The sequence below is a fragment of the Numenius arquata genome, chromosome 10 (genome assembly GCF_964106895.1).
Source record: "Numenius arquata chromosome 10, bNumArq3.hap1.1, whole genome shotgun sequence".
Lineage (NCBI taxonomy): Eukaryota > Metazoa > Chordata > Aves > Charadriiformes > Scolopacidae > Numenius > Numenius arquata.
Genome location: NC_133585.1, coordinates 18,074,205 through 18,099,903, shown reverse-complemented (window position 1 = coordinate 18,099,903; position 25,699 = coordinate 18,074,205). Strand labels below are relative to the sequence as shown.

The following is a 25,699-nucleotide window of genomic DNA, read 5'->3' as shown; positions in this document are numbered from 1 at the left end:
CACGGTTTTGCCTGCGTTCCGAACAGCCACCCGGACAGACACTTCCAACACGCCTGTAGGGATGATTACCCCGTTCTACGGGAATTGTCCAGGGTAAAGCGCTGCCTCGCTGTAACCCAGGCTGCCAAGAGGCTGCCCACGGCGTGACTGTCCCGGAGAGGCTGGCAGGAACCACAGGGGCACAGGAGCAAGGACCGAGCACACCCCCCTGCACAACACACAGGGTTGCTTTTTTTAAGGAGGTGTGTAATACGTGATCCGAAATGAACGCCTTGACAAACCAGACGGGCATACGCTCCGAGGAGGGCTACCCACTGCTCCCAGCAGCATCCAGCGAGCTCTCCCACCTCTCCCGGCCGCATCCCCTTGTCTCCTTGCGCATCTCCCCACTTCGTGCCACGGAACAATCTGCGCAACTATTTGGCTGGCTGCAAGCAGCTCAGATCCACGAACCTGCAGTGCCTGCCGGGGACAGGTCTGCACTCAAACCAACCCAAACACGCGGGAAGGAGAAAAACGGGGATTTCAAAGTCAGTAAAAAACGCTGGGGTTCCACGCAAAAGCTCTCAAGTCGCCTCACCTCCAAACCCTTAGAGCCTCAGACCCAGCCGCTTCTGGCTTTTTCAACAGGCTGCAAATTTCAACGCAACATTTCAATCTAACAGCCAGCAGCATTAAATTAAGGGAAACACAGGATTCAAGCTTCTTCTCCATTTGTTTTTTGGGTTTTTTTTGTGTTTTTTTTTTTTAAGACAGAGAATCCTGTTTCAACTAAAAAGCTTAAGGTGGCGGAAAGCAACGGCAAAGCAGAACTATCAAAGATTTCCACCTGCCATACAGCGCCGAGTAACACAAAGCACCAGGCTTTGTGTTCTTTCACCCAATGCATTCCTGATTTTAACTCAAAAAAAAAAAAAAAAGCCTCAAAACAGATGACCGCGTTCTGCAGTTCTTGCAACTGTGCAACTTCTGCACAGAGGGACATGATTTGTGGTAGGCACCAAACTACAGTTAACCAACTTATGCTACCCAAGAAGGAAATCCAGCGTTACCACTAAATAATAAACACCATTATATACAGTTTATAAATACATTTATATGCTCTATATACAGTATTTTTTTTTATAAACACTGGAGTAAGTAATAAGGGGCAACCTTGATCTCAGATACCGACACAAACATCTTTCTGGTTTCTGATAGCTCTCCGTGCCACTTCTATCAGGTACAGTGAGTACGGAAAAACCGAGTCCTGCATCTGGGTGGAAAAAGCCGAGTACACCAGAGCAGCAGCTTCGGAGCCACGCGCTGCAGCCTCCTTGAGTCCTGCCAGTCTGCCCTAAGGCAGCCTGCAAGAGGTAGCTACAAAAAGCAAAACGAATGCCAGGAAACTCCAATTCAGCACATAAGGGTTCACACTTCCACTGGGGGAAAAAAATAAGGAGATGTTGAGTCAAACGGCAAATGACTAAAAGCCACCATGTTTTTCAAGACTCCGGAACACGTGAGTGTGAATTGCATAAATCAAAAGATCTTCCTATGTGAAGTACTGACGGTCGGCAGACAAATCTCAGCATAAATGTATTGACTGTTAGCGGGCTGATTGCCAGGACGGGCTCTTCCGTTGGCATCAAAGTGGGTTTGACACAGGAAACACAAAATCCTCCAGCATCTGTGGGAACAGACCTGTGCACAGAGGGGAGGCTGTCTTCAAAATGTTCTCTGGGCTTGCCAGAAAGAAAATTGCCCTTGTTCTTGGTGTATTTCTAACAGGTTTCCCATGAAGCACACCATGTTTAATACGGAAAACAAATACTCAGCTCCTTACCTGAACCGTCAGGAATGGACCTCACAAACGTCGGAAGCATCTTCACTGTAGCTGTTGGGTTAAAATCTCTGGAGAGGCCGTTCTTCATCTCTCTCCTGAAGCGAGCCATAATGTCTATCAGCGTTTCGTCAGAGAGCCGCATGGCGTAAAGGTATTTATCGATCTGGGGAAAAAGACAAACACCACCACGGAGTGAAGGACTGCCCTGAGGTGCCCAAGTCAGGCTACAGCTCTCCTTCACTGCAAGAACAGCATATAGCCCCAGCTTCTTCCCCAGGCTCTGGTCAAGCAGACAACAGAGACACACGCTTCGTGTCTTGTCTTTTGGCTCAAAATCAAGGAAAACGCGGCAAGTGAGCTGAAGCCCACCCCATCCTACTGCCTTCCCAAGGCAAGACCCAGTCCCACATCCCTCTGCCTCCTCTTTTCACAGAATCACAGAATGATATGGGGTTGGAAGGGACCTCCGGAGATCATCTAGTCCAACCCCCCTGCCAAAGCAGGTCCACCCAGAGCAGGTTGCACAGGAACGTGTCCAGGTGGGTTTGGAATGTCTCCAGAGACAGAGACTCCACCACCTCTCTGGGCAGCCTCTTCCAGGGCTCTGCCACCCTCACAGGAAAGAAGCTCCTCCTCATGTTTAGATGGAACTTCTTACGTTCAAGTTGTGCCCGTTACCTCCTGTCACTGGGCACCACTGTGACAAAACTTTTTCCACCCAAAACAGCTTGCCCACAGCATCGCACCGCTATCTCCAGCTCTTGTCCCACTTCTCAGCTCTGCTGACAGTCTATGAGCTGAACAGCTGAAGCTAAAAATCCCTCTTTTGGCACCCTTGTGCCCACTGGGGTGATGTGGGTGTTGCTGCGGTCCACAGAGGTGCCTTGTATTTAAAGCCTTTCATTGTGAAGGGCTTCCCACAGTGATTTTGGGGCTACACCCCAGGCTGAAATAAGATGTCTGTGTAGCAGACCACGTTCCCTATCCCACTCCAAAGCTATCACAGCCAGAAGGTCAGGAGAGGCAGAACTTGGCTGTGGGCAGGTAGCGTCTTCCTCCTCAAGGTAAAACATCAAATAAAAAGTTGTTGACTTCTCCCCTGTGCCTTCCCAAGACAGGAACTTTCTTTACCTTCCTGGAAAAAGGAGGCAGTTCCTCCAAGTTTTCCAATAGTATTGCTTCCTATAATATTACACCCATCTTCGGCACCAGGAAGAGCGAGAGATGCTTTGATGCCTCAAAAATACAACTTGGCCTTGGGGGGGTTCTTGCTAAACGCACGTGTCCCACCCCTTTTACCTCAGCGGCCAGTCTGTTCTTGCCTTGTTTCATTATCTGCCTTGGAAATTTGGTTCTGCAAACAGCTCAGACTGAAGCCACACCTTTGGGATGACTTCTGCTTCCAGCTTAGCAGGACCAGGAAAATAACACCCTGCCCGTGTTTTCTGTCCTCAGCAAAACTGGAAAAGCCACCTCCTTTTAAACCCTAGGCCACCTCTGTGCCAAGGCCACCCGTGTTTCCTTTACTCCTCTGGAAGCCTTGAGAGCAACTCGTTTCTCGGCTGGAGCTATGTCCCAACAGGACCAATGCCCCAGCAAAAACACCCTGTGTGGGACGTGTGTGTTTGCAAGAGCTCCATATAGCGGGGACTTTGAGACGGGAAGCGATGAATAATGTCATTCGCAAAGGAAATGCAGACAATCAAAATGCAATTAAACCCTAAACCGGCTGTAAAACCAGCGCCAATTTAATCGCTCCCGCAGAAAGTACTTCTGTCTGCACGTAGTCGAGGTCTGCACCAAAGATAGCGTATCGTCCCGAGCCAGGAGCCCTCCCGCCGTGACCAAGCATTTCCGGAGCGAAGGGAGGAAGGCATAGATGGAGCGTGGCTACCCAGCCTGCCTGAGCCCCGGACCACCGGGCTGGGAACCAGGCAAGCCCGAACCACAGGGGCCACCACCAGAAGCCGCACAAGCCGCAAAGCGTTCAGCGCCGTCGCTTGGAAAGGAAGAGCAAAAAACAGTCATCAGGCAGACGCTAAGGGCAACAGTACGACATGACACCTCACGTCTGCTCCACCAGCCGGCGAGGGGACGGCGCAGCCTTGCAACCGAACAGCAGAAGAAGAGCTGAGCCCAGGTTGCCTGCAACAGAGGCCAAACGCAAGACCCCAGGGGCAGAGCACCCCCGCATCCCAGATGTGGCTTATGCCGCCCCGACGGGCTGACAGCCCCCTCCCGGCGACAACCACAGCCTGCCACTGGTGTCTTGAACCAAAAACCTAGAACAAAACCCTGGATGGGATGCACCCTCTCTGCAGCCCCCGGCGCTGCGGGGATGGATGCAGAGGCTGGTGTCGGGCTGAGCATGAAGGTCTGTCCTCCGCAGCAAACCCTGACATAGTTAGGGTTTGGTTTGTTTGGTTTTTTTTAGCAGAGAGTGTCAAGCCAATGATGTCAGAGCATGAAGTTATTCCCTTTTAAAGGCGGGAGGGAACCCTCTTATTAAGGCTGAGCTTTCAGCAGCCCACGCTGCCGCTCAGAAGTCCGATTCCCCAAATCCCCCAGTGAAAGCTACACCAACACGTCATTCACACAGTCGGACTCCACTGTGCAATTAAAATACCCCTCTGCAAAGCCCCACCACCGCATCCTCCTCCCAAAAACAGGGCTGAAAGATTACCCACCCTCCACCCCCCAAAAAAAAAGCAGCCCTGTTGCGAACGCAGCTTTTGGCGTTTGCACCGTCAGGACCAGACAAGCCTGTTCTCCCCCATCTCTGCCCCTGTTCTGCCCTCAGCATGGAAGAAAAAAGGGGAGGGAGGGCTCTTTTTGCTCCTGCGAAAAACCAATGAGCGCCGGGCAGCGCCCTTACATAATTGGGCTGGACCCTCCTGCGCGCCGGGAGCATCGCCTGGCGTTGCATCGCGTCGCAGCGCATCATCGCGTCGAGGCCATCTTCACCGCTGAGACTCACGGGGCGGGGAGAGGGGTGGGGGGAGATGGGGGGCTAAACCTCGGTTCGAAACGAAATTTTTCAGTTACCAAAAATTTAAAAAAAAAAAAAAAAAAAAAGAAAAAAGAAAAAGCGTTGCATTTTGGTTTTTGGTTTGTTTTTTCTCCCAGGCAGGAAAAGGGTTAGGCATTCTGGCAGTGCAGCTGTAAGGGAAAAAGCCCTGCTCTCCTGCACCGGCAGCACAGGCAGCACTCTGAGGGAAAACCCTCAGCAAATAGCCATAAATATCTCGGGAGCGGGGGGGGGCAGAGCTGGAGGCTGGATTACGGAATGGAGGTTTAATAACCCCCTGCTCTGCCTGCAATAAAAGCCGATCAGAAAGCAAATCTCAGCCTTATCAGAAGGGAAGCAGCAGAGGGGCCAGCAGGGACAGAGGTGGGAGCAGACCCACCGAGGCTGCAGCCCCGTGGGAGACGGGTGCCAGCCCTTCCCGGGGGGAGGATGGAGAGCAGGAGCAATTTCAGACGGGCTGTTATGTGGGCAAGGAGCAGAAAATGCTCCTTCATCTAACTGCCATCTCACAGCCACCCCGCTAGGAAGGGCACCTTCCCAGAGTGCCACTATGGGAGCCCCACAAGAGGCTCCATCACTTTTACTTTTTTACTTTTTTTTTTTTCCTTAAAAAAAAAAAAAAATACCAGCCAGCAAGAATCTGTGAGCAATTTTTTAAAAATAGGATTTCATAATCCAAGCCACATGCACCTCATTTGTCTTGGCCATATAGGAAAGACTCTTTTTGTCCTTGGGGAAAAGAAGTTTCTGAAATTCCAGCAATGGCAGCAGCCTCCACGGGAAGTTGTGAATAATTCTAAGTGCATAATGAAACAGGCAGCACTAAGGGCCATTCCTTAAACGCACGCCTCATTCCCCGGACACCGACAACAGTCAGTGGTATCCAAGAACAGAGCACTCCCCCAACAATTTCAGAAATATTTACCACCTATTTTACTGACACAGCCTTTGCACGAAAACCCTTCAGCATGCAAACATTTTTTCTGCAGAGCTAATCGTGCTCCATCTTCCTTTCAGCATCAGGAAGATCCATCAGGAGCCAAGGCGCGTTAAAACAAGTAGTTTAGACATGCTGAAACTGTTTGTGCTTACTGATGATTTATCAGATTGGTTCCTAAAAAGCCTTTATACTGGCAGGTCACCACTATAGGGTTTTTTTGTTTTTTTTTTTAATGCCAGTTGCTACATTTTACACCCTATTCCATCACATTCTTTTCAAGGTTAAACGACATTTAAAAGTCACCCCTGGATCACAAGATTTTTTTTTTTAATCCTTCTTTTGTCGGGTAATATGACAAAAAGGTATTGTTCCTCCGACAGGCAGAAGCTGGGCAACACCTAGAGGCTGCCTTTGCTGGGGCCAGCTACTGCAGGTACAAACCTGTTGGAAACAGAAGGTACTCCAAGGCAGTTTTACAAAAGCTCCCCTGCGCACAAGGCCAGCGGCACGGGCACCAGGGACGCTCCGCGACATCCCGCATCCCTGAGGATGGGAGTCAGCCTTTTAGAGAAATCGGGGCCTCAATTTTCGGGTTGTGCAAAGTCCTCTGGCACAGCCAGGATGGTGAGCTCCCGCTGCTGGCCCTGGAGCATCACAAAAGTTCCGGGAACAGATGTTTTCCAAAACACCTGGATAATTTATCCCGCTTGGAGTAAAACCACAGGCGTATTTACATGGTAGAGGGCATTGTACGTCGCTGGCTTGCTTCTGTACAGTAGGGTCACATGCGAGTGCACATACATGTGGTTTCAGGAGAAAATGCCCCACGAAAATTGCAGGGGCTGTAGGGCTGCCAGCCTGCAATGAACAACCCACACCTTCGACACTACACGTCCACCCTGCCTGTGCCCCCTGTTTGCCACGACTCATCCCGAAAAACATTCCAGGAACTGCAAATTTGGAAAAAAAAAAAAAAAAAAAAAAAAAAAGAAAATGACTCTCAAACTTAAGGGTGTACATAAAATCCAGCAAAACCAGTAGGGAAGCACTAGTGCTTAAACTCAAGGTATCCTGAGGGTCTGAAACCACCAGTCCCACCTGTGCCCCTCGGCAGGGTTCCAACCGTAGAAAGGCAGCGCCAAGCATCAGTGCCATGTAGGGATGGGAACCCCAAAAAAAGAAGGAAGCAGGGTCACAAGGCAAGAAGGACATTCAGCCTCAGGGCAGTGGAGATCCGGCAACAAATCCATTGCCAAATTCACCTCATTGGCACTTTTAACCCTTTCCCACCCCTCCAGCAGCATCCTCAAGGTGACCCACCACCTGTGCCACCAAACGCCGAGCCCATCGCTGCCATGGACCAGCAAGGCAGCGGAGCAGCCACCACGGCTAGGAGCCCTGCAGGGCAGAGTGGCAAGCTGGGGCAACGCCTTGGCCAGCAGCCCCCCCCGGCCGCAAGCACGTACCAGCAGCAAGTGCTGCTTTTCCGGAAGCGGAGAGGAGAGGGAGGGACCTGAAACGAAGCCATGCAGGCACGTATTCCCGTAAGCAGCATGCTGAGATGGAGCACAAATCCCTTTGCCCCGCAGGGAACCAGGGAGCGGAGCCCACCGGCTCCCAGTGGCTGTGGGGCAGCAGAGCAGTGGGGCAGAGCCTCTGACTGCCGCAGAAACCTTCCCCTCCCTACAGGACAGCCAAGGGTGAGGGGGCTCAATATCCGTTCCAAAAAGACATAAACAGGAAAAAGATGTCTTACACCCTCCAAAACCAGTAGCCTGCTTTTTTTTTTTGTTTTGGTTTGGGTTTTTTTTCAATTGGATTTTTTTTTTTTTAATTTTATTTTATTTTTCCAGACAAAACCAGATCGATCCATAGGAATGCTTTACAACTCCCTGGCCGAAGGATTTCCCATGCCATCGGACAACAGCAGCCTCGTGGTGCCAAACCAGCCTGCAATAAACAACCCCCAGGAACACCAGAGGGTTCCCCCCACCCTGTGCCTGCGTGTTCCCCCTGCGCCCTCCCCACGCAGCCCTGCTCCTCGGCCAGCGCGCACCCTTCTGCTTATCTTGGGTTTCTAAATATAACAGGCCCAGGGAGACAGAGAAGGCCTTACCCAGGCATGCCTGCCTGGCGCCAGCAGCAGCACTCACAGATCCTCCGGGAAAAGGAAAATAAGGGGCCTGAGGAAAAGGGAGAGCCGCCTACGGGGGGCCAGGAGATGAACGGGGCTGTGCCCAGCCTTCAGCTCCTGGCGAGAACCACTGGGCGGAAAAAGCAAAAAGACCTAAACCACGAAAGGAGACGTGGAAAATACATGGTGCCATCCCGGGTTTTATGCCACAGAGGAGCAGGCACAGGGGAGATGTCTTGAGCGGGGCTGGATGGGGCACCCACACACAGGAGCTGAGATCTCCCCGGGCACAGCCAGAAGCCCAAAGGGAGGAGGTGCTCTTCTCCCACCAGGACAAGTCCCAAGACCATTACAAATCAGCCCCCCTAATGCCGTCGCTGAGGCATTAATTTTAGGGATGCCTTCAGCCGGCACTCAGCCCCGTGCTGAGGTGGGTCACGCAGCACTGCCGGGGGAGGTGGCAGGGGGGAAGCCTCTGCCTCCTGACGTCAGCCCAGCTGGGTGATATTTGCAATTATTCTCCCAATTTGTGTCCCCACATCCCTAGCCCCAGGACTTCCTACCCCCTACAGCTCTGCAATACGCTCAGCCTAACTGCCATGTTTGTATTTATCCTGTGCTCTGCACCCCCTCTCCTTCTGGCGGGGCTAAATCCCAGGGCTGTACCAGCCACACGGCAGCAGTCGCCCAACGCTTAGGGAGAAGAGAAGAAGCTCACAGAAATACTTCTTCTTTTTAAGCACAACTGCCAACCACTTCCTGTAAAATTCAGAAGCTGCGGAGACACATAATTCAAAAACGACCTGCTCTTCGGCTTTGTCACCCCCACGCTGGAGTGACAGATGCCCACAGGCACCCTGGGGAAGAAGGGGAAGTCCCCTCTCCAGGGATACTGGAAAAGCCTGAAAGGATCATCACCAGCACCACCACCCTCATAGCCAAAGCCCCAGGCTGCAGCCCCAAATCCTTGGCCGAGCTGGGCTTCCGCGGCCTGACCAGCAGCGAGCCGGCGTGCATCACCCACACCCGCCAGCCTCCAGCACCCAAACCCAGCTCCGCTCTCCACCAGGGATGCTTCGAGGGGACCGTCTGGCCGGGCTCGAAAACGCATTTATTCCCCTTTCTCCCCCAGCAGGGTGGCTATGGGGACAAAGCAATAAAAGAAACGGGGGGGGGGGAGGAATTAAAAAAAAAAATATAAAAAATATATATATATAAAACCCCACAATCAAGCAGCGGTCTGGCAGCTCTCCGGCGGGGGTGGGGTGGGGGTTCAATCTACCTTTTTGACCTGGTCCTCCTTCAGCTCCGTGAAGTAGTAGGCCAGGAGCTGGGCGGCGATCATCCTGCCGGCTGCAGCGGGCGGCTCCGCGCACGCAGCGATGCGGCGCCCGGGGATGGCCGTGCCGCCACCGAGCGCCTCCCCTTCCTCCTCCTCCTCCTCTTCCTCCTCCTCCGGCACGGCCCCGGCCCCGCCCGCAGCCCCGATCCCCCCCCCCCGACCGGGTCGGGACGTGGCGGCACGGAACCCCCCTGGGGTTGTTTCTGGCAGTCAGAGTGGTGATGAGGAAGAGGAGGAGGAAGAGGAGGAGGAGGAGGGGGCCATGCTTTGCCGTACCCCAAAGGGTCTTGATACAGCAGCCTTGGGGACAGGCTGCCGAAAGGCTTTCTGCCACTCCGCTGCGGTACGGGAAGAGCAAAGCAAAAAAAACCAACCAACCAACCAAACCAACCAAAAAAAAAAAAAACCACCTCTAAATTAAATGTGTTTTCAGAAGAGCCTCTCCGCTCAGACATCTCCAAGAAAATAGAGAAAATAGCAAAACTGCAGGAACCTCCGCTGACGCCCAGCATCCCCCGCCGAGATGCGATGCCTCCTCTGGAGCGAGCGGGATCCAGCCTGCTGGGAGAACTTGCAGGGGGCACCCTGGAAGGTGAATAATTGCTTCAACTATTGTACTTTTGGGGATCCTACATTCACATTCCGTCAGCAAAACCCCCACATCAAATACACTGATGGACAGGACCTCCCCTCCCCGTGCGTGCTGCCTATTGGTTTTGCCATGCCGGGGTGCATTCCCCAGCACCCCAAGACGGCATCCACCAGTGTGAAGCCTCCGAGGGCCCCACGTCCACATAAGCAGAGATGCAATGCCCCTCTGAAAGCCAAAGGGCAAGCGCAGATGCCGAGGTGACACACGTCGAGCAGCCCACAAGGCTGTTGCCTGCGCCCTGCCCGTCCGCAGGGACGGGAACACATACCCGTGCAAACAGCAGTGATGCTGGAGGCGTGATTTGCATAGAGATTGTCTACCAAAGTCCAAGTGATTAAAAACCTGTTTCTTGAGTTTCCGGCTTCCCTTTCAGCGCTACTTTAATTAAATGGTTGCCCTGGCCAAAATCGGGAGCAGCTCTGGCAGACACGTCCTCCTTTTAGACCGCCCTAATCACTGCAGGCAGGGTGGGCAGGATTTCCTCCTCCACCTCACCGTGTTACCTTTCAGCTCATTCTCAGTGAGATTTTCATCCAGTCTGTTCCCTGATCTGCATGTGTTACTCCTGCTCGTTTGTTTGGCAAGCTAACGAGCAAACATGCCTGTGCTTCCTGAGCGCATTAGCATTGCCCTGAGACCAGGCGCCGTTGGAGATCGCGAGTGGCAGAGGAATGTGGGGCTGAACGGTCACATCGTCCCAATGGCGACCAGTAACGTCACCCAATCCCTTACACAGGCTGACCGAGCTCTCACTCAGATGTAATTCACTGTTCAGCCACGCTCCTCCTCTTCTGCCAGTCAAAAAACGTCTTTAATTCCCAGCCCAGGCGTGCTCCTGTTTTCGATCCATCTGTCATCTGCTAAACCTTGTCTTTCAACTGAAATTGCTCTCCTCGCTCTCGGGTGTTGGCTTTCTATAAATACTGAGGAAAGTAACCCTGTATGTCCTCAGCTTTTGCTTCACTAGGCAAGACAGGCTTAGCTCCTTTTTGGTATCCTTTCCCTGAAAAGCCCAGGCTGGTGTCACAGCCATTTCCCACGCTCGCTCCTGCCTGAACGCATCTCTATTGAACACAGCAGCTCAAGTCAAGTAAGTAATTCCGGAGAAGGCCAAAACCCTTGTGCTGACTTTCATGGTTCTCCTACTGGAAATAAGTCACCCAAACCCCTTCCCACTAACAACCCCAAACCTTGAGGCTCCTGAGCTTAACCGGGATACCAAGATCATGCCATCAGCCACCACTCCCAGGAGACAGCAGACTTTTCACCCTACACCAAAAAACAGCCCTGTTCCTGCTTCCCCAGCGTGGCCAATGGAGTCCTGGCTGCCTGGAGATGTCCTCACCTACAAGCTGCCCTGCAGCAGCCCCCATCAAAAGTCAGAAGCAAAAAGTTGCTTTCTGCTCCTGTGTATTTACATTTGCTGTGTGAACACAGCCTGGCACTGCTCCACTCCTTCAGGCTCTGGGTTCATGGAGCTGCCTCTACACAAGGTTAACAAGCCCTACTCTCCATCCCCTCCAGCTCAGATACCTAAACACCACCTAAATACAGGATCCTCTCCTCAGTTACCTTGCTGCAGGAATGCTTACTCACTCAGCTAAAACGCTTGGACACAAGCTCCAGTTGTTTTCAACTGATCTTTCATCAAGTGAAAGCAATTCCAAACATCCCCTCTGGCTCTCAAGGAATTTCAATCAGCCAGCTAAAAGTTTGGGAAGTCCAAGATATTCAAAGTGGTTATGAATAAGAATGGCCTGCTCTTTAACATGGCACCTGCCTTAAGAACATGCAAGAGGAAGACAAGTTTGTTTTCCTCATCTGCCAAAATCATGACTTAGAAGTGAATTGAGAATGTCACAGATCATTTAAGTGGCTTTTGGCTCCACTCACCCTTTGTCTTAACAGCATATTTCAAAACTCACCAGAAACAACTGCCTCAGATTTCCTTTAAGCTACAAAAAGCAAGTTCAAAACATCATTGCCCTGAAGTCCTCTTGGTTCTGTGCACTGAAAATAAAACACACATCACAAAACCCCAAATACACTTAAGCAGGAGGTGGTTCACGTGACAAAGAATAAAGTAGACACTTAAGCAGGAGGTGGTTCATGTGACAAAGTTGAAAGCAATTAGGGGACGGTTAAACAAGTATTGCAAACAATTTGGTTTGTCTTCAGTTGCTGAGCATGGCATTCAGGAAAAACTGAATTCTACAACCTAAAAGCCATTAGATAAAAAGTCCATCCAAGGCAAAACAGCTGCAGTGTTTAAACATTTAGTATTTATAAACAGTTCCTTGCAAGGTGAAGGAAGAGCGCATGACCAGCTTTGAGGCTGTAACCAGCACTGGGATGAATGAGCTTTCCTCCTACCACAGAGCTGGAAAGGCAGCTAGATATCCCTGTGGTCACCCACACCATTTACAAGCCCTCTTTGCATTGCCAGGCCCGCAGTGGACACAGGGGTGTTATTTTGAGGGGGCCCATGAGGAGCTGTGCCCAGGCTGCCTGACGCGACCAACCAGCTCTTCATCCCCATCAACCAGCTCACCCCTGTGAGCCTCTCCTACCTCCTTAACATCCAGCCCTGGGTTTTCCCTTCTGTTTTACTGGAAGAGATCAATTCAGCAGCCATTTAATTACCAGCACCTAATGTACGCTGCCAGGCACCCGGCAGGCGAGTTTTAAAGCCACTGTCCTTTAAGACAAATTACTGGAGGCTGAACGTGACACCCGATGACTTGCAGCTATTTTGATTGTGCTCTAATAATATTGTCCAGGTTTAACTGTACTGAAGTGTTTCAATTGACTGAAGTAATTCAGCGCATCAGGTCTCCCGGGTGCAGGGCTGCTTTTTCCTGCTTTGCCTATTTCTTCATTAAATGTTTACTGCTCTATACAAGCCCACGTTCAGATTTGACTCCTGTACAATGAGGGGATTTTGGCTTTAATCATGTCCATCAAGTAGTTTTGATGTACACAGCTGCTTTCTACTTTTGTACGGAAACAGTGAAGTTGTAGGGGTGTTTATTGTTCCTTAAGTGTCTCGAAAATGATCGATCCGCTTTTGCCCACCTTGCATTTTCCTTTCCCAATACTTAAGCAAAGTGAAAAAAACCACTGTCTCTGAGAAACAGTAAGTTTGCAGTTCATGACAGCACCTCTGACTAACAAGGGAATTTTTAAGTAGCCTTTGAAGCTCCCTGGAGGGTAGGAAACTACGTGTTTGCACAGGAGAAACCATTGTGCATTTGTGCTGAACTGGCTGCAGAAGAAAATCTAAAAGCAGCCGAGATATTGATTTGATAAGCAATTCAGCCGAACGAGGTTAAATGCGTCATGCAATTTCACCTTGCCAGGAGGCACGGCAAGCAGGCACTACCGCACAGCCGGCCACCGCGCTGGAGCTCATGTTTCCCCTGTTAAACAAGATTAGCCAGGAACGCCTCCAGGGGAGCTCAGTCCCTGCTTAGAAAGTGGGTTTTATGGTCCAGGAGCATGTTCCCAAGAGGTGAGCGCTTTCCTTGGGAAACACGGAGCCAGGCACTGGATAAACAAAGGGCCAGGACATCCCACCGAGCTACCTGCCACCACAGGTTTTGCCTGTGCCCAAACACTGGCAGGGCTTGAAGCCAGGGACTGTGTGAGCCTGCTGGGCTCTGCTCCGGCTAGCATGGTCGGAGAGAGGATGGCCACCTCCGGCCCCAGAAAAGCAGGACCCCCCTCTCCAGCCCTCCGGCAACAAAGGCCAAGGGCTGCCAGTGCTAACGACTGGCTAACAGCTTGTTTTTCTTTTTAATTTATAACTTAGTTTTATATTTCTTTTGTACACGTGATATACAAATAAATCTATTTTTATATGTTATCAAAATCGTAACTTATAGTTAAATGAAAATAATTTAATTAAAAAGCTAACAGCGTTTCCCATGCCTGGCAGTATATCCAGGCTGTCGAGCAGCGTCCCCGCCACACACCGCCCGCTGGTATCGCATGCCGCAGTGGCTGGCAGGGGCACAGCACACACAGGGTCTGTGCCCAGCCCCTCCGCTGTCCTCGTCGGGTCCCCCATGGAGGGGACGGGGCGCAGAGTCCGCATGGCGTTGGGGATAACACAAGAAATCATCCCGCATACTTTGTCCCCTGCGTTTCATAGAATCATGGAATGCTTAGAGTTGGAAGGGACCTTAAAGATCATCGAGCTCCAACCCCTCTGCCGTGGGCAGGGACACCTCCCACTAGAGCAGGTTGCTCAAAGCCCCATACTTTCAAGAGGGGGGTTGCCACAATACCCAGCCGTGTTGGAGGCACAAAGACTAACCGGGGATTCTGCCCTGTTTTGTTGGGGTTGCTCCAGGGAGAGGGCAAGCCGCTTTTTAAGGAAGTCCCTTTGGAAGGATTTTAGCACCATTTGCTGACCTGAGCATTTGAGGGGCCAAATGACACTACGCAGGGCTAGGGGCTTTCAAGACTTACATCCCAGTGACCTCCAAAGATGACACGGTAAGCTGCGTACTACACAATTAAGGATCACAAACGGTCATGTCTAGACTGTGGCCATGATGGGAGCAGAGTGGAGAAGGAATCAAACCCAGCAAAGGAGGAGCACTGTCCACTGGTTCACACGGGAACAGAGACTCCTGGGGCGGACGGAGATGCTCCGCGTCTCAACTCCCCATGTCTGAGCATCAGGCAGCTGTGTTTGCTTTTATTTCTTTAAAGTAGTTGCTGCTCTTCAGCATCAGAGGGATTCAGAGAACATGACCCCCAACAAAACCAAAAGATGCAAACCAGAGAGCAGATAAACACAAGCCCAAAACCCACGGCTTACAATAAAGCCCCACTATTTGGGAGGCCTGGCCGATGATTTCTTTTTAAACCTCTTAGTGATGGCAAGCTTCATTAAACTGGGCGCAAACCCAATTACTGCATCTTTAGTTAATTGATACTTCGAAAAGCTATGGGCTGTACGAGCTACACTGCAAAGGACTTCGCTACCCAAACCCTCACATATGTGGGGAAAAGAGGGAGCAGCTCCCCGGAGTCACACCACAAAACTTAACCTCTAGCTCCTGCGTGGCAGCTCTATGGAAGCCGCTAAAAATTCTACATTCTTTAGTGGTTTCTTGTGCATTGTTTCAAGAGAGGGGAAAAAAAAAAAAAAACCAATGCACGTGAGTGGGCACTAAAGGCAGCACAGCTGAAGCGTCCCGACTTGCAGGGAAGATGAGCAGCACTGTTTGCATCCACATTTCCCTTGCTGGCTGGAGGTGAAGTGGGACAAGTTCCCTACTGTACGGAAAGGAGCCTGTTCTCTGCTATTTTATAATGTTTAAAAGCAACTTGAAACCTCAAATACTGTCCCGTAACAGATTCCTTCCCCACAGCAGCATACCCGGCAGCTCCAACATGCAGCAGCTGTGGCAAAGGGGCACCTTTCTCACAGCACGGGCTCCCTTGTGCTGCAGGCATCCCCAAAAGCAGCACAGGGACTAACTGCAAGAGGCAGCCCCTTCTGCTGTGGGGTTGATGGATAAGCCAGGGAACTATTTTCCCCCAAAGCTTTCATTCTGCAGCAGAGAAAGTGAAGTCACTGCTGTGTTAAAATGCTTTGTGGATGATCACAGGCATCATCCCTCCCCCCAGAGAAGAGTCACAGAATCATAGAATGGTTTGGGTTGGAAGGGACCTTAAAGATCACCGAGTTCCAACCCCCCTGCCCTGGGCAGGGACACCTCCCACCAGACCAGGTTACTCAAAGCCCCATCCAGCCTGGTCTTGAACCCCTCCAGGGATGGGGCAGCCACAGCTTCTCTGGGCAACCTGTTCTAGTGTCTCACCACTCCCACAGGAAAGAATTTCTTTCTAGTATCTAATCTAAATCTCTCCTCTTTGAGTTTAAAACCATTACCCCTCGTACTATCGCTCCACTCCCTGATAAAGAGTCCCTCCCCATCTCTCCTGTAGCCCCTTCAGGTACTGGAAGGCCATTACAAGGTCTCCCTGGAGCCTTCTCTTCTCCAGGCTGAACAACCCCAACTCTCTCAGCCTGTCTTCATAGCAGAGCTGCTCCAGCTCTCTGATCATTTTCGTGTCCCTCCACTGGACCCATTCCAACAGGTCCATGTCCTTCCTGTGCTGAGGACTCCAGAGCTGGACACAGTACTCCAGGTGGGGTCTCACCGGAGCAGAGTAGAGGGGCAGAATCACCTCCCACGACCTGCTGGCCACACTTCTCTTGATGCAGCCCAGGATGCGGTTGGCTTTCTGGGCTGCCAATGCATGTTGCCAGCTCATGTCAAGCTTCTCATGCACAAGCGCTCCCAAGTCCTTCTCCTGAGGGCTGCTCTCCAGCCATTCTCCACCCAACCTGTATTTGTGCCTGGGATTGCCATGTCCCAGGTGCAGGACCCTGCACTTGACTTGGTTGAACTTCATGAGGTTTGCAGGGGCCCGAAGCCAGTCCCCAGTCAGGACTACATCTCTCGCTCAATGACAGCTCCAGGGAGTCGAGGCACAAGCTCCTGCCCACCCACATTGCCAACAGCCATCCTGCCGTTACCCATCGATCCCAGCCAAGGAAGCATGTGGTTAAAGCAACGGCAGGTTGGCAGTGAGCAGCCAACACAGAACACAACACATTTCTGTTCATGCAAGACACTGTGTCTTGTATTAATGCAAGTTAAAATTAATTCAGTCAAGAGGTTTTCCAACCCACTGTGTTTTTCCAGCAGAGACCCAGCCTGCTCACATGCCTGGGCACTTTGCATGCAAGTCCACTTTGCTCTTCCCTTACGTACTAAAAATGAAATACAAGTGTAATCCATCCAAACTCATCTCTTTCTTCTTTCCCCTCCTGCCCTGGGCATTCACCACAGCAGCTTCTCTCTCCCCAGTGCCAGAATTACAACTCATTTCACATCTCTGCAAAGGAAAGCAATAACCACCCCAGTTTTCCGACTCAACTTGGGGCCCTGCATTAGCTGAACGTTTTTTCCATTGAGGTGAGAACTGCTGCGACAAGCAACCACTTTTTCCTAGTGCGGTGGTAGTAAATCATTATTGCAGATCATATACATATAAAGCAGACCATACACACAAACAGACATATTTATATGCACACAGAAGCATATCAACAAACTCAGTTTATAAGGCAATAGAAGGGCGGTGGTTTTATGCTGATGAACCTAATGTCAATGAGTTGCCTTCCCTTTCCTGACCAGGAGGTGAAGCATTTTGCTTCATTTCATAAAACATCAGTTTAGTGATGGTTTTTTATGAGAGTTAGGTTGATGGTTGGACTAGATGATCTTAAGGTCCCTTCCAACCTAGAGAATTCTATGATTCTATAACTCTTTGATTCTGTGACTCCAGCAAACTGAAATAAGCACAAACGCAGATTTCTGATACTTTACTAAATCTCCAATGCTAGTAAAAAAACTTTAAAAGAAAAGACACTGAAAAAAAGGATAAAATATAGAGTGCAAACTGGTTTGAAATTTCAGAAGTCAAGGAATAAGTTTAAAGTAATTGCAGTTGTTTGATTCAAATCTGTTATCTTGAGAAGAGGCAGTTCAATACAGGTTAAAGGATGCCTGCATAACCAGCAATTCACTTAAGTAATGAGGCAGTCACAATTACTTAAACGAAGGAAAATATAACTTAATTTATTGCACCATATAGAGACAGCTTTCCTAAATCTGCAGCTCCTCACAGATCATAAAGTTTGTTCGTCAAAGTTGAGCTTAAAAACACCCACTGTGTGGGAAGACTCACAAAAGCCAAGCAAATCCTTCACCCTTGCAAAAAGCAGTTAACCTCTGGGAAACAGCTGGTTTCTGTGCACCGGTGTGCACTGCCCCGAGAAGGCTCGAACGGCACGGTCCAAACCGGAGCCTTTTAATTACAGCGTGCCTTTTCCATACAAGCAGTAAAACAGTAATGAAGAGCTTGTACTTCCAAGCACAGAGAACGGAACCTGCCCCTCTCTTTCAGCTGTCCACTAATAACCAGTTCAAAACAAGGCAATACCCCTCAACCCAGCCTAAGAGGCCGGTTTCCACTAAGCACACGCCTTTCTCCTCGATCCAGCATTTGACGCCAGCAAAAATCAGTTTGCATCGTGAGTCCCAAACCCACGGGGGTGCAGGCATCGATTGCAGAGGCTTTAGGCTGGTCCTTCTCCAGCAAGATCCAGAGTAAGAGGCTCTTGTCCCAGGCCAGGTTAATATCCTCACGGTAGGGAGCTCTCCCCAACATTAAGTTAACCCCCCCACACCTTTTAGACCAGAAAAGGTGGCAAAGCACATACTTACTTTGCACAACGGGGAGCAGCAGTAACCAGGCACTTCAAGGGCATTCGGCTCCTTCCGCGTGGCCATAGCAGGAGCAACCTCTTGCCACCTCACATTCTCATCACAGCGGGCTGTGGACAAGAAAAGAGGCAGAATTGTAGGTTTTCACATCTCCCCCCGCCCTCCCCAACCTGAGGATGCCTTAGAAAACCACACACCCCTCCAGACAGATGCTGTCTTAAAAACCCATCCAGCAGCCAGGATGCAGCAGATGCAGACCCATGGTTAGCATCACCCCAAGAGAGGGGAAACTGAGGGCATATGGGCTGTGGACCGCAAGCGTGACCCAGAAATACAGTGGAAATGGGGAATGTGTTGGCAAAGCACTGGCCCTCGCGTGGCTCCAAGACACAGTGGTGCCATGGGATTCCTGCCGCACACAGGGAAGGAGGGCTTAGCAAGCAAATAAAACACCTGAGTCCTGCTAACAGTTCGTTATCCTAATTAGAAGAACCCAGCAAGCCTTGAAAATGCAACATATTTGCGTTAAATAATCAGTACAGGAAGACAGTCACAGATGCTGAACTTGCAGCTGAGCGTCGTCCAGGAGCAACCACAGATTTTGAGCACTGGGCATCTGTGTGGCCTGTTGGGGGTCCTCCTCTCTCCCCACCCCAACATTTACTCCCTGAAGCCACTCTGGCTCTCTCAGGACTTTCTGGGTGTCCATGCCCAGGGGTGGCAGTGGGACTGAGGGGTCTCTGTGAGAAGAAGTGGGAGCTGCCCTGAGCTGGGCTCCCCTGGGGAGACTGCTGTGGAGCAGGTATCCATACTGGTGGATACTGGTGCACCCTGGTAACCCTTCTACACTGGGGAAGGTGTTGTTTTCATTTTGGCTTTGCTTCTCACCATCCAAATCTATTTTGATTTATTTTCCCCAAGCAGAGTCAGTTTTGCCCGTGACGATGATCGGTGAGCCATCTCCCATCTTTATGTCCACCCATGAGCTGCTTCCTCCTATTTTCTCCTCCGTCCTGCTGAGGAGGAGTCTGAGAGCAGCCTGGGTGGGTGTCAGGCAGCTGGACACAGTCAACCTGCCACATCAGGTCAAATACAAAACCTAGAAGAGATTCTGGACCCCTATTATCGTATTTAGATTTTTACGCACCAAAAAAAGTAGAGGGGGAATAAATAATTTTCAGAAATTCACGTATGTGTCAGAAAGAAAGTTCTTACTTTAATGAAATAGGTTTCTCCATCCCTCTGAGCCATGCCTGGTAATAAAGCTGAGGGTCTCCCTTCACGGCACAGCTACAAGAGATGGGTGAAGGAGAATCACTTTCTTTTTAAATCTAACCCAAGAAGTTTTTCTTGTCATCTCAGTGCTTTAAAAGGGTGACCCAGCTCTGTGGGCTTCCTGGTTGACAGCTCTGGCCCCAGATTTCAGCAGCGGTCCCCAGTACTTGCTGCAGAAACACATAACCCCATCCAGCTTGTCTCCCCTTTCCTTGAGGAAGATATAAATTTTGGCAAAGCAAAAGTATCCTCACAAAAGCCCCAATATCTTAGGCCACTACAACTCGTCCCCTGCTAGCTCCTTTGACGGCTGCCATGAGTTCACCAGTCCCATCTGGGACCCGACCCAGCATCAACAGAGCCATGGTCTCGCTCAGGGCATCTCTGTCTCCCAGCAGGGTTGCAGATATTTCTGCTCTGACATTTGACATCGATACAAGCATTTTAATCGCAAATTTTATCTTATAAACATGTTGTAGACGGAAAATGGCAACAACAGCCTGTGGCTACCGGTCAACATGTGACACCCAGAAAATACCCTCAGCTGTTTTACCGCCTGCCCTTAATATCAGGCTGCCACTGATGCAGGTCTCCAGCTTTGCAGGGATGCGGGTGAGGTGCAGGTGAGGAGGTTTCATGCTTTTCAGTATCAGCCTGGTCAACCCCTTCCTTCCCCCTGCACGGCACTGTCATTGCACGTGGTTTAGCAGATGCTGCCCGGGGTGGTGGGACAAGCATCCTCCTTGCGGAGCTTTGTCAGCACCCCAAGTATCCTACCCTCTCCCTGCAGCGCTGCATATTCAGAACGACAGGGTTCAACTTGGACTCCTCAAACTTTAAGCAGAGCTGGGACAATAAACCCAAACGATTTCCAACTGCAAAAGAGGAGTTTTCTTTAAAAACAACAAACAAACAAACAAAAAAACCCCACCAAACCTGAATTTTTCACATACCCTTGGCTTTATCTGGAGAGCAGCCTGGACAGCAAGACACAACCACCAGCACAAACAGGATCCCAAATACATGTCAAGAGCAAAAGAGCCTCTCTGCAGTCGGGTGATGATGGTGCTTCATTTGGATCTGCTTTCCAAACACTTACACAGCACCCCCTTCCAATCACAACATGCCACTTTCAAATGCCAGTACCACTTAGCTCCTGAGTCTATTAGACCATGAAGCAATAAACCCAGAGAAACAAAAATAACCCAGATACCTACTTTAGCACCCAGTTGAGTTGACAGGTGTTATCCCGAGGGCTCCGTGGCAAAAGCATCCTCAGAAATGCCATACCTTGACCTTTGCACAACAGGCGGCATGAAGCTGATCCCCAGAAACAGTAGCGTCTTCCCAAAAGGTGCTAATATTAACTATAGCCTTTTGTTTCTTTGCACTCAAGGTTTCTCCCTGTCAGCTTTCTGGCATTTGCCAGCGTGGTGCACGCTTTACTGGGCAGATATGGAGCTGCAAATTCCTTCATACTTCTCTATCCACAGCATTCTGCAGCTAAAGCGCTAGCCAGCCAGCAGATGAAAATGCCACTTACTGCTTATTCCTGCTGCAGTTTGTTGAATTAAAACCTCTTTGTTTGCAAGCTGTAAACAAATTCTTCTTAATCTTTCAATAAAAAATGTCAATTATGCTCTCTAACAATGTAACTTCATTGTGATGAAAGAAGGCATTGCTATTGCTCTAATCATGATAACATATCAGCTGTTTTTTAGAGTCAATTCCTTTTTGTGCAAAATTTAATGACCGTGCAATTATTCAGCTTTCAGACTAACAGACTGGGCTTTAGACCTACGCCGCCGCTCCCTTGCTCTGAAAACACACACTTGAAAGCAACAGAAAAGTCTCTAGAGCAGAAGTTCCGAGTTCAGAACACAAAACACCTTGGCGGTTCATTCAGCGCAGCCGGACCCGGGCTCATGTTAAACACAGCTACTTCGTTGGAGAGCCAAGGAAAGAAAGCCGTGTTCTCGGCAGGCTGTCGCAGGCGCTTCTCGGGCCCGTGGCTTTCATTTGGCGTCACTGGGAACAGTGTTTATGTCCAGCTTCCTCGTCTCGCTCTGGTTTCAGTGCATTTCCTGCAGAATCGCTGGCCGCAGCAGATGTGCCCTTCAGGCATTTAAACTTTTTTTTTTTTTTTTCCCCCCCATGCCAGTATTTATCCCATTTGTTTCCAGAATCAGCTGCAGCTCCCAAATCAGCGTCCGTAACTTTCCTCTTTGAAGTATTCAGGACATGCCTCCTGGGAAAGCATCTTCCTTGTTTACCTGCTCAGACCCTCACAGACCTTTTCCCTCCGTGCCCTCCTGCCATCCATTTTCTCCTCCTGCAGAGAGCTCCCCTCTACGACCAAGTTGTCCGTCACCAGCTAATCTGCTCCGTTAACTGCTTATGTTCCAATAACTGCTCTCAGCATCCCGACTGTGCTTTATCTCTGCCTTCGTACAGCTACAGCCAGGGACGGCTGCTGCCCCAGGAGCTCAGCTCCCCCTATAAGGTGCCTTTTATCCCCCGCTGTGGGAGTGCGCCTCTGCTAAACTCAGGGGTCTCATTCCTTCCACATCTCCTCCTCTCCAACTCTCCGTGGCAGCAGCAGACAGCCTTTTTTCCGCTCCCAGGAGGGGACGCAGCCTGCAACGATGAGGACAGTCCTCTAGCATGGCCTCACAGGCAGCGGTCCCAGTCCCACAGCTAAACAGATGGCCCGGCATCACCGTATGGTTTGGCAGCGGCCAAGCCAGCCCTATAGGAACGGGGACTTCCCAGGTGCACAGAAACCTTTGGCAAGATGAACATTAAGAACAACAAAAGAAGTCCTCCAGAAGAGCAAACTGAATCAACAATACGGGTGGTTTTGAGAACCGAACCTTGGTATTCCTGAAATGCCTGAGCTGGGGCTGGGAGCTACATTCACCTCCAAGCCAGTAGTAGCTACCTGGCAGTAAGTTAGCAACACCATTGCCTCCCACAGAACAATAAAAAAATGAACCAGTTAACTCAGTTACATCCCTGAATAGTCCTTATAATTCACTGCTTTTAATATATCACACCTTGCATTGCCGTCATCCCTTTTCCCCACTATTCTGACTTACTTTAAAGGTTTTCTGATACGCAAAAACAAATTTATGGGGAAACTTCGACTGTTGATGTGCCATACTCTTCACACATCTCTCCCCTCTTCTCCAAACAGCCTTTATCCTTCCCAATCAAAGGAGAAAAGAAAATATAGTGGCAGTGAAAGAGTCTTAGTCTCCTGCCTCTTTTCCATCTTTTTTTTTTTTTTTAAATATAGCTTTGGTTTGGTTTTTGTTTGGTTTTAACTTATGCTTTTCCAGATAAAAATAAGAATTTTGGGTTTGGGGTTTTTCCAGTTTTGTTTTGGCTTGGGTTGTTTTTTTAAACCAGTCAGGAAAGATGAAGGGTTAAAGGACCTTCTTTCACTCCTTCCAGCAAGCTCCTGCTTGCAGAGGTTCCCCAGCACTTGGGTCTTCAACTCCTGCACAGGAGACCTCCAGCCTGGAGCCCTTTGCCTGTTTTCCTGTAGCCAATTCCATGTGCCAGCAGCAAGGGTTTTCTGGAGGAACCCATGTTTACCAGGTTTCTTACCCAATCTGTTCTCTCTTTACAGCGTGCAGCAGCTTTTACTATCTCTAGAGGTGCCTGGGCTGCACGAGGCCCTCGCACACAGAGCGCAGAAGAAGCGTAAAGCTCAGCGAGGAAGGAGCCGGCATCTGGAGGACATTAAAAAGCATTCAACAAGATCAAAATCATTTTGGCATTTCCCTCTCAGATAGACATGACCCATCACGTTTAAAGCACCTTCAGTGTGCACCTGCAATGTGATAGTATCAATAAGAGAGAGGAAAACATTAATTAAACTTTTGGTGGTTTTGTATCTTGCTTTACATCAGCTTTACAGAGTGGATAAAGTGCTGGGACAAAGCAGACAGCTGATTTCCCTTCATGCTCTCACCCCAACAGGCCATCCATACTCATGTACAGGAATAGGTCTTTTTTATTATTATCGTTTTTAAAAAAAATATCACTTGACAAGCTCCCCACTCGACAAGCGTGAGCAATGTGCTGGATAAGCCCTCAATGACAGTCCAAGGCAGCGGAGGCCCCTTCTAGAGAAACTGTAAGTTTACATATAGCTGGACATCATTCACTGAGTCTCCCCTATTCCCTCCCTCCCTCCCTCTTCACCTACTGCTATGGTGACCTTGTATCCCAGACCCCCAAAGCCAGCTCATTTCACCAAAGTCACAACAACACTTCCATTTTGGTATTACCTACATTTCAGCCTCAAACTCTTTTACACTAATCTGCTAATCCTATATAATATTGACTTCCCAAGAAGGAAGATTATGCTAATCGGGATTTCTGAAGGATTTACACATGATCCTATATTTACTTTTGAACTTTGTCGGAGTGACAAAGGGAATACGTCGCCCCTGAGCTGCTACTGCGTTTTGTCTGGATTACAGGTCAAGCAGCAGCAGTGTCCAAACCTATCGCCACCAAAATGTCTCTCGAGCAGGCAAACCAACATATTTAAGATCATCTTTTCCTGACAGATGAAAGGGTAACTGCAACCACCTACTGAGAGTTCCTAAAAAGCACAAACCTCCACCCGGTAATATTTCTATCACACCTGGGATTTAAAGATCTCTCAAGCTCTCCAAATCGAATGTGTGACCTAAGTCTGAAAAAGGATGTGCATCTCCTCAAGAAGCATCAAAACAAAATCAGTAAATTCAAGAAGTGCTAAACATATGGACTGGAGGGAAGACCCACAAAACGCACAGAAATGAAGCATCACACAGCTACCCAAAAAGCAGTAGAAAGGCACATCTAAGATGTGAAGCCGTAAGAATCCCATTTTATTTTAAAGTGACTAACAACTTCACGTGATGAATTGTGCTACATCTTTTTCAGCATATGGTACGCTGTGTTACATTTAATGGAAGGCCTCTATGTTATTTTATTGTAACCTGGGGCTTTAAACTGAATCACCACCTAGGATGTGCAGAGAAGGGCTTTGGTGCAGCGGCTTAAAATCTGTGCAAGGGAGACTGCAAGTTTGCAACAATCCTTGAATTTCCACATCTCGACATAATCAGGAAGATGATGCTGCATCATTAACCAGACGGAGAAGGTTCTGTTTTAGACTCAGCTGAAGCACCAGTGTGTTTATGGGACCCCTGGGAAACTACACGTGAAGTTTGTACCCCCCGATAAAATCCCGCAGTAGCCAATCCTTCCCTTCTCCGGGGCTGCCCAGGGAATCTTTGCTCATTCCCTTTCAGAAAGCAGCAGCTTTCCCAGCTAGGATGTCATCTCTCTGCCCAGCAGATGTGTATCAAAAGCTGCGTGGGAGCTGCCTGGCTTTCAGAGTAAGCCAGAAGCCTGCAGAAAAGGCAAGAGCATGCGTGTCCTGGGCCTCGGAGACCTTGACAAGAGCTGTAGGTCACCGAGCACTTTGTGAGCAGTTTCAGGTTCATGTGATCGGATTCCACGACACCCACAGACCCAGTGGAAAAAAACTGCAAATGCAAAAAAAAAAAAAAAAAATTACCATGTGGGCCTAGTCTAGTGCAGAAAAGGAGTAACTGCAGCTGAGGTGTAAACTGACTCTGTGTGAATATTTAATTTCCAAAAAAGACTAAAAAGAAAAATCAAAGCAACACAGGATTTCTTTCTAAATTTAAAGCAAGGATCCGTGCAAGGGGTTTACCTTGTTTTGTTACTGATTTGCGCTCCAGTTATACAGAACAGACTTCAGACTAAAAGCGCAAAAGATACCCTGCACCATACTCACGTGGCCATCCTGGGGCAGGTCCACGTCACCTCATTCCAGATACCCGGGGACACACTTCATCCACAGATGCACTTTTGCAGATTTAGCACAATCCACTCCCCCAGAAAGGACCCCAAACTATACAGATAGTACAAGATTTCAGAGCGCTGAGGGGAGAAACAGGCGAAGCAGAAGAGCTGTTATAGGCCCCACACACCCCCAAGACCTGATGGTTTTTTTCTTCTATGCCCAGCCCCTCCAAATTCAGCCTGTTCATCACCAGGAAAAAAACATCCGTTCCAAATCACTCTGCCCCCACTACACAGCAAGGTTTGCTTTCTGTAGCTCTGTGGATTCTGAAATATAAGGAAAAAGTAAAATATTA

The 25,699-nt window shown here is 49.6% G+C and overlaps 1 protein-coding gene across 2 annotated transcripts in view; it reads right to left on the bottom strand.

Annotated features, from left to right (window-relative positions):
- The window catches only part of HK1 (hexokinase 1), a 42,355-nt gene extending 33,001 nt beyond the window's left edge, over positions 1–9,354 (bottom strand). Inside the window, exons 1-2 of one of the 2 annotated variants that reach the window (XM_074154583.1) lie at positions 9,210–9,354; positions 1,826–1,988 (exon numbers count right to left, since the gene is read on the bottom strand). In XM_074154583.1, coding sequence (XP_074010684.1) covers positions 1,826–1,988; positions 9,210–9,272 — 226 coding nt within the window. In that variant the 5' untranslated portion in view covers positions 9,273–9,354. The remainder of the gene's footprint in view (positions 1–1,825; positions 1,989–9,209) is intronic. The other variant, XM_074154584.1, reaches the window with a different exon arrangement.
- Between the last annotated feature and the right edge of the window lie 16,345 nt (positions 9,355–25,699).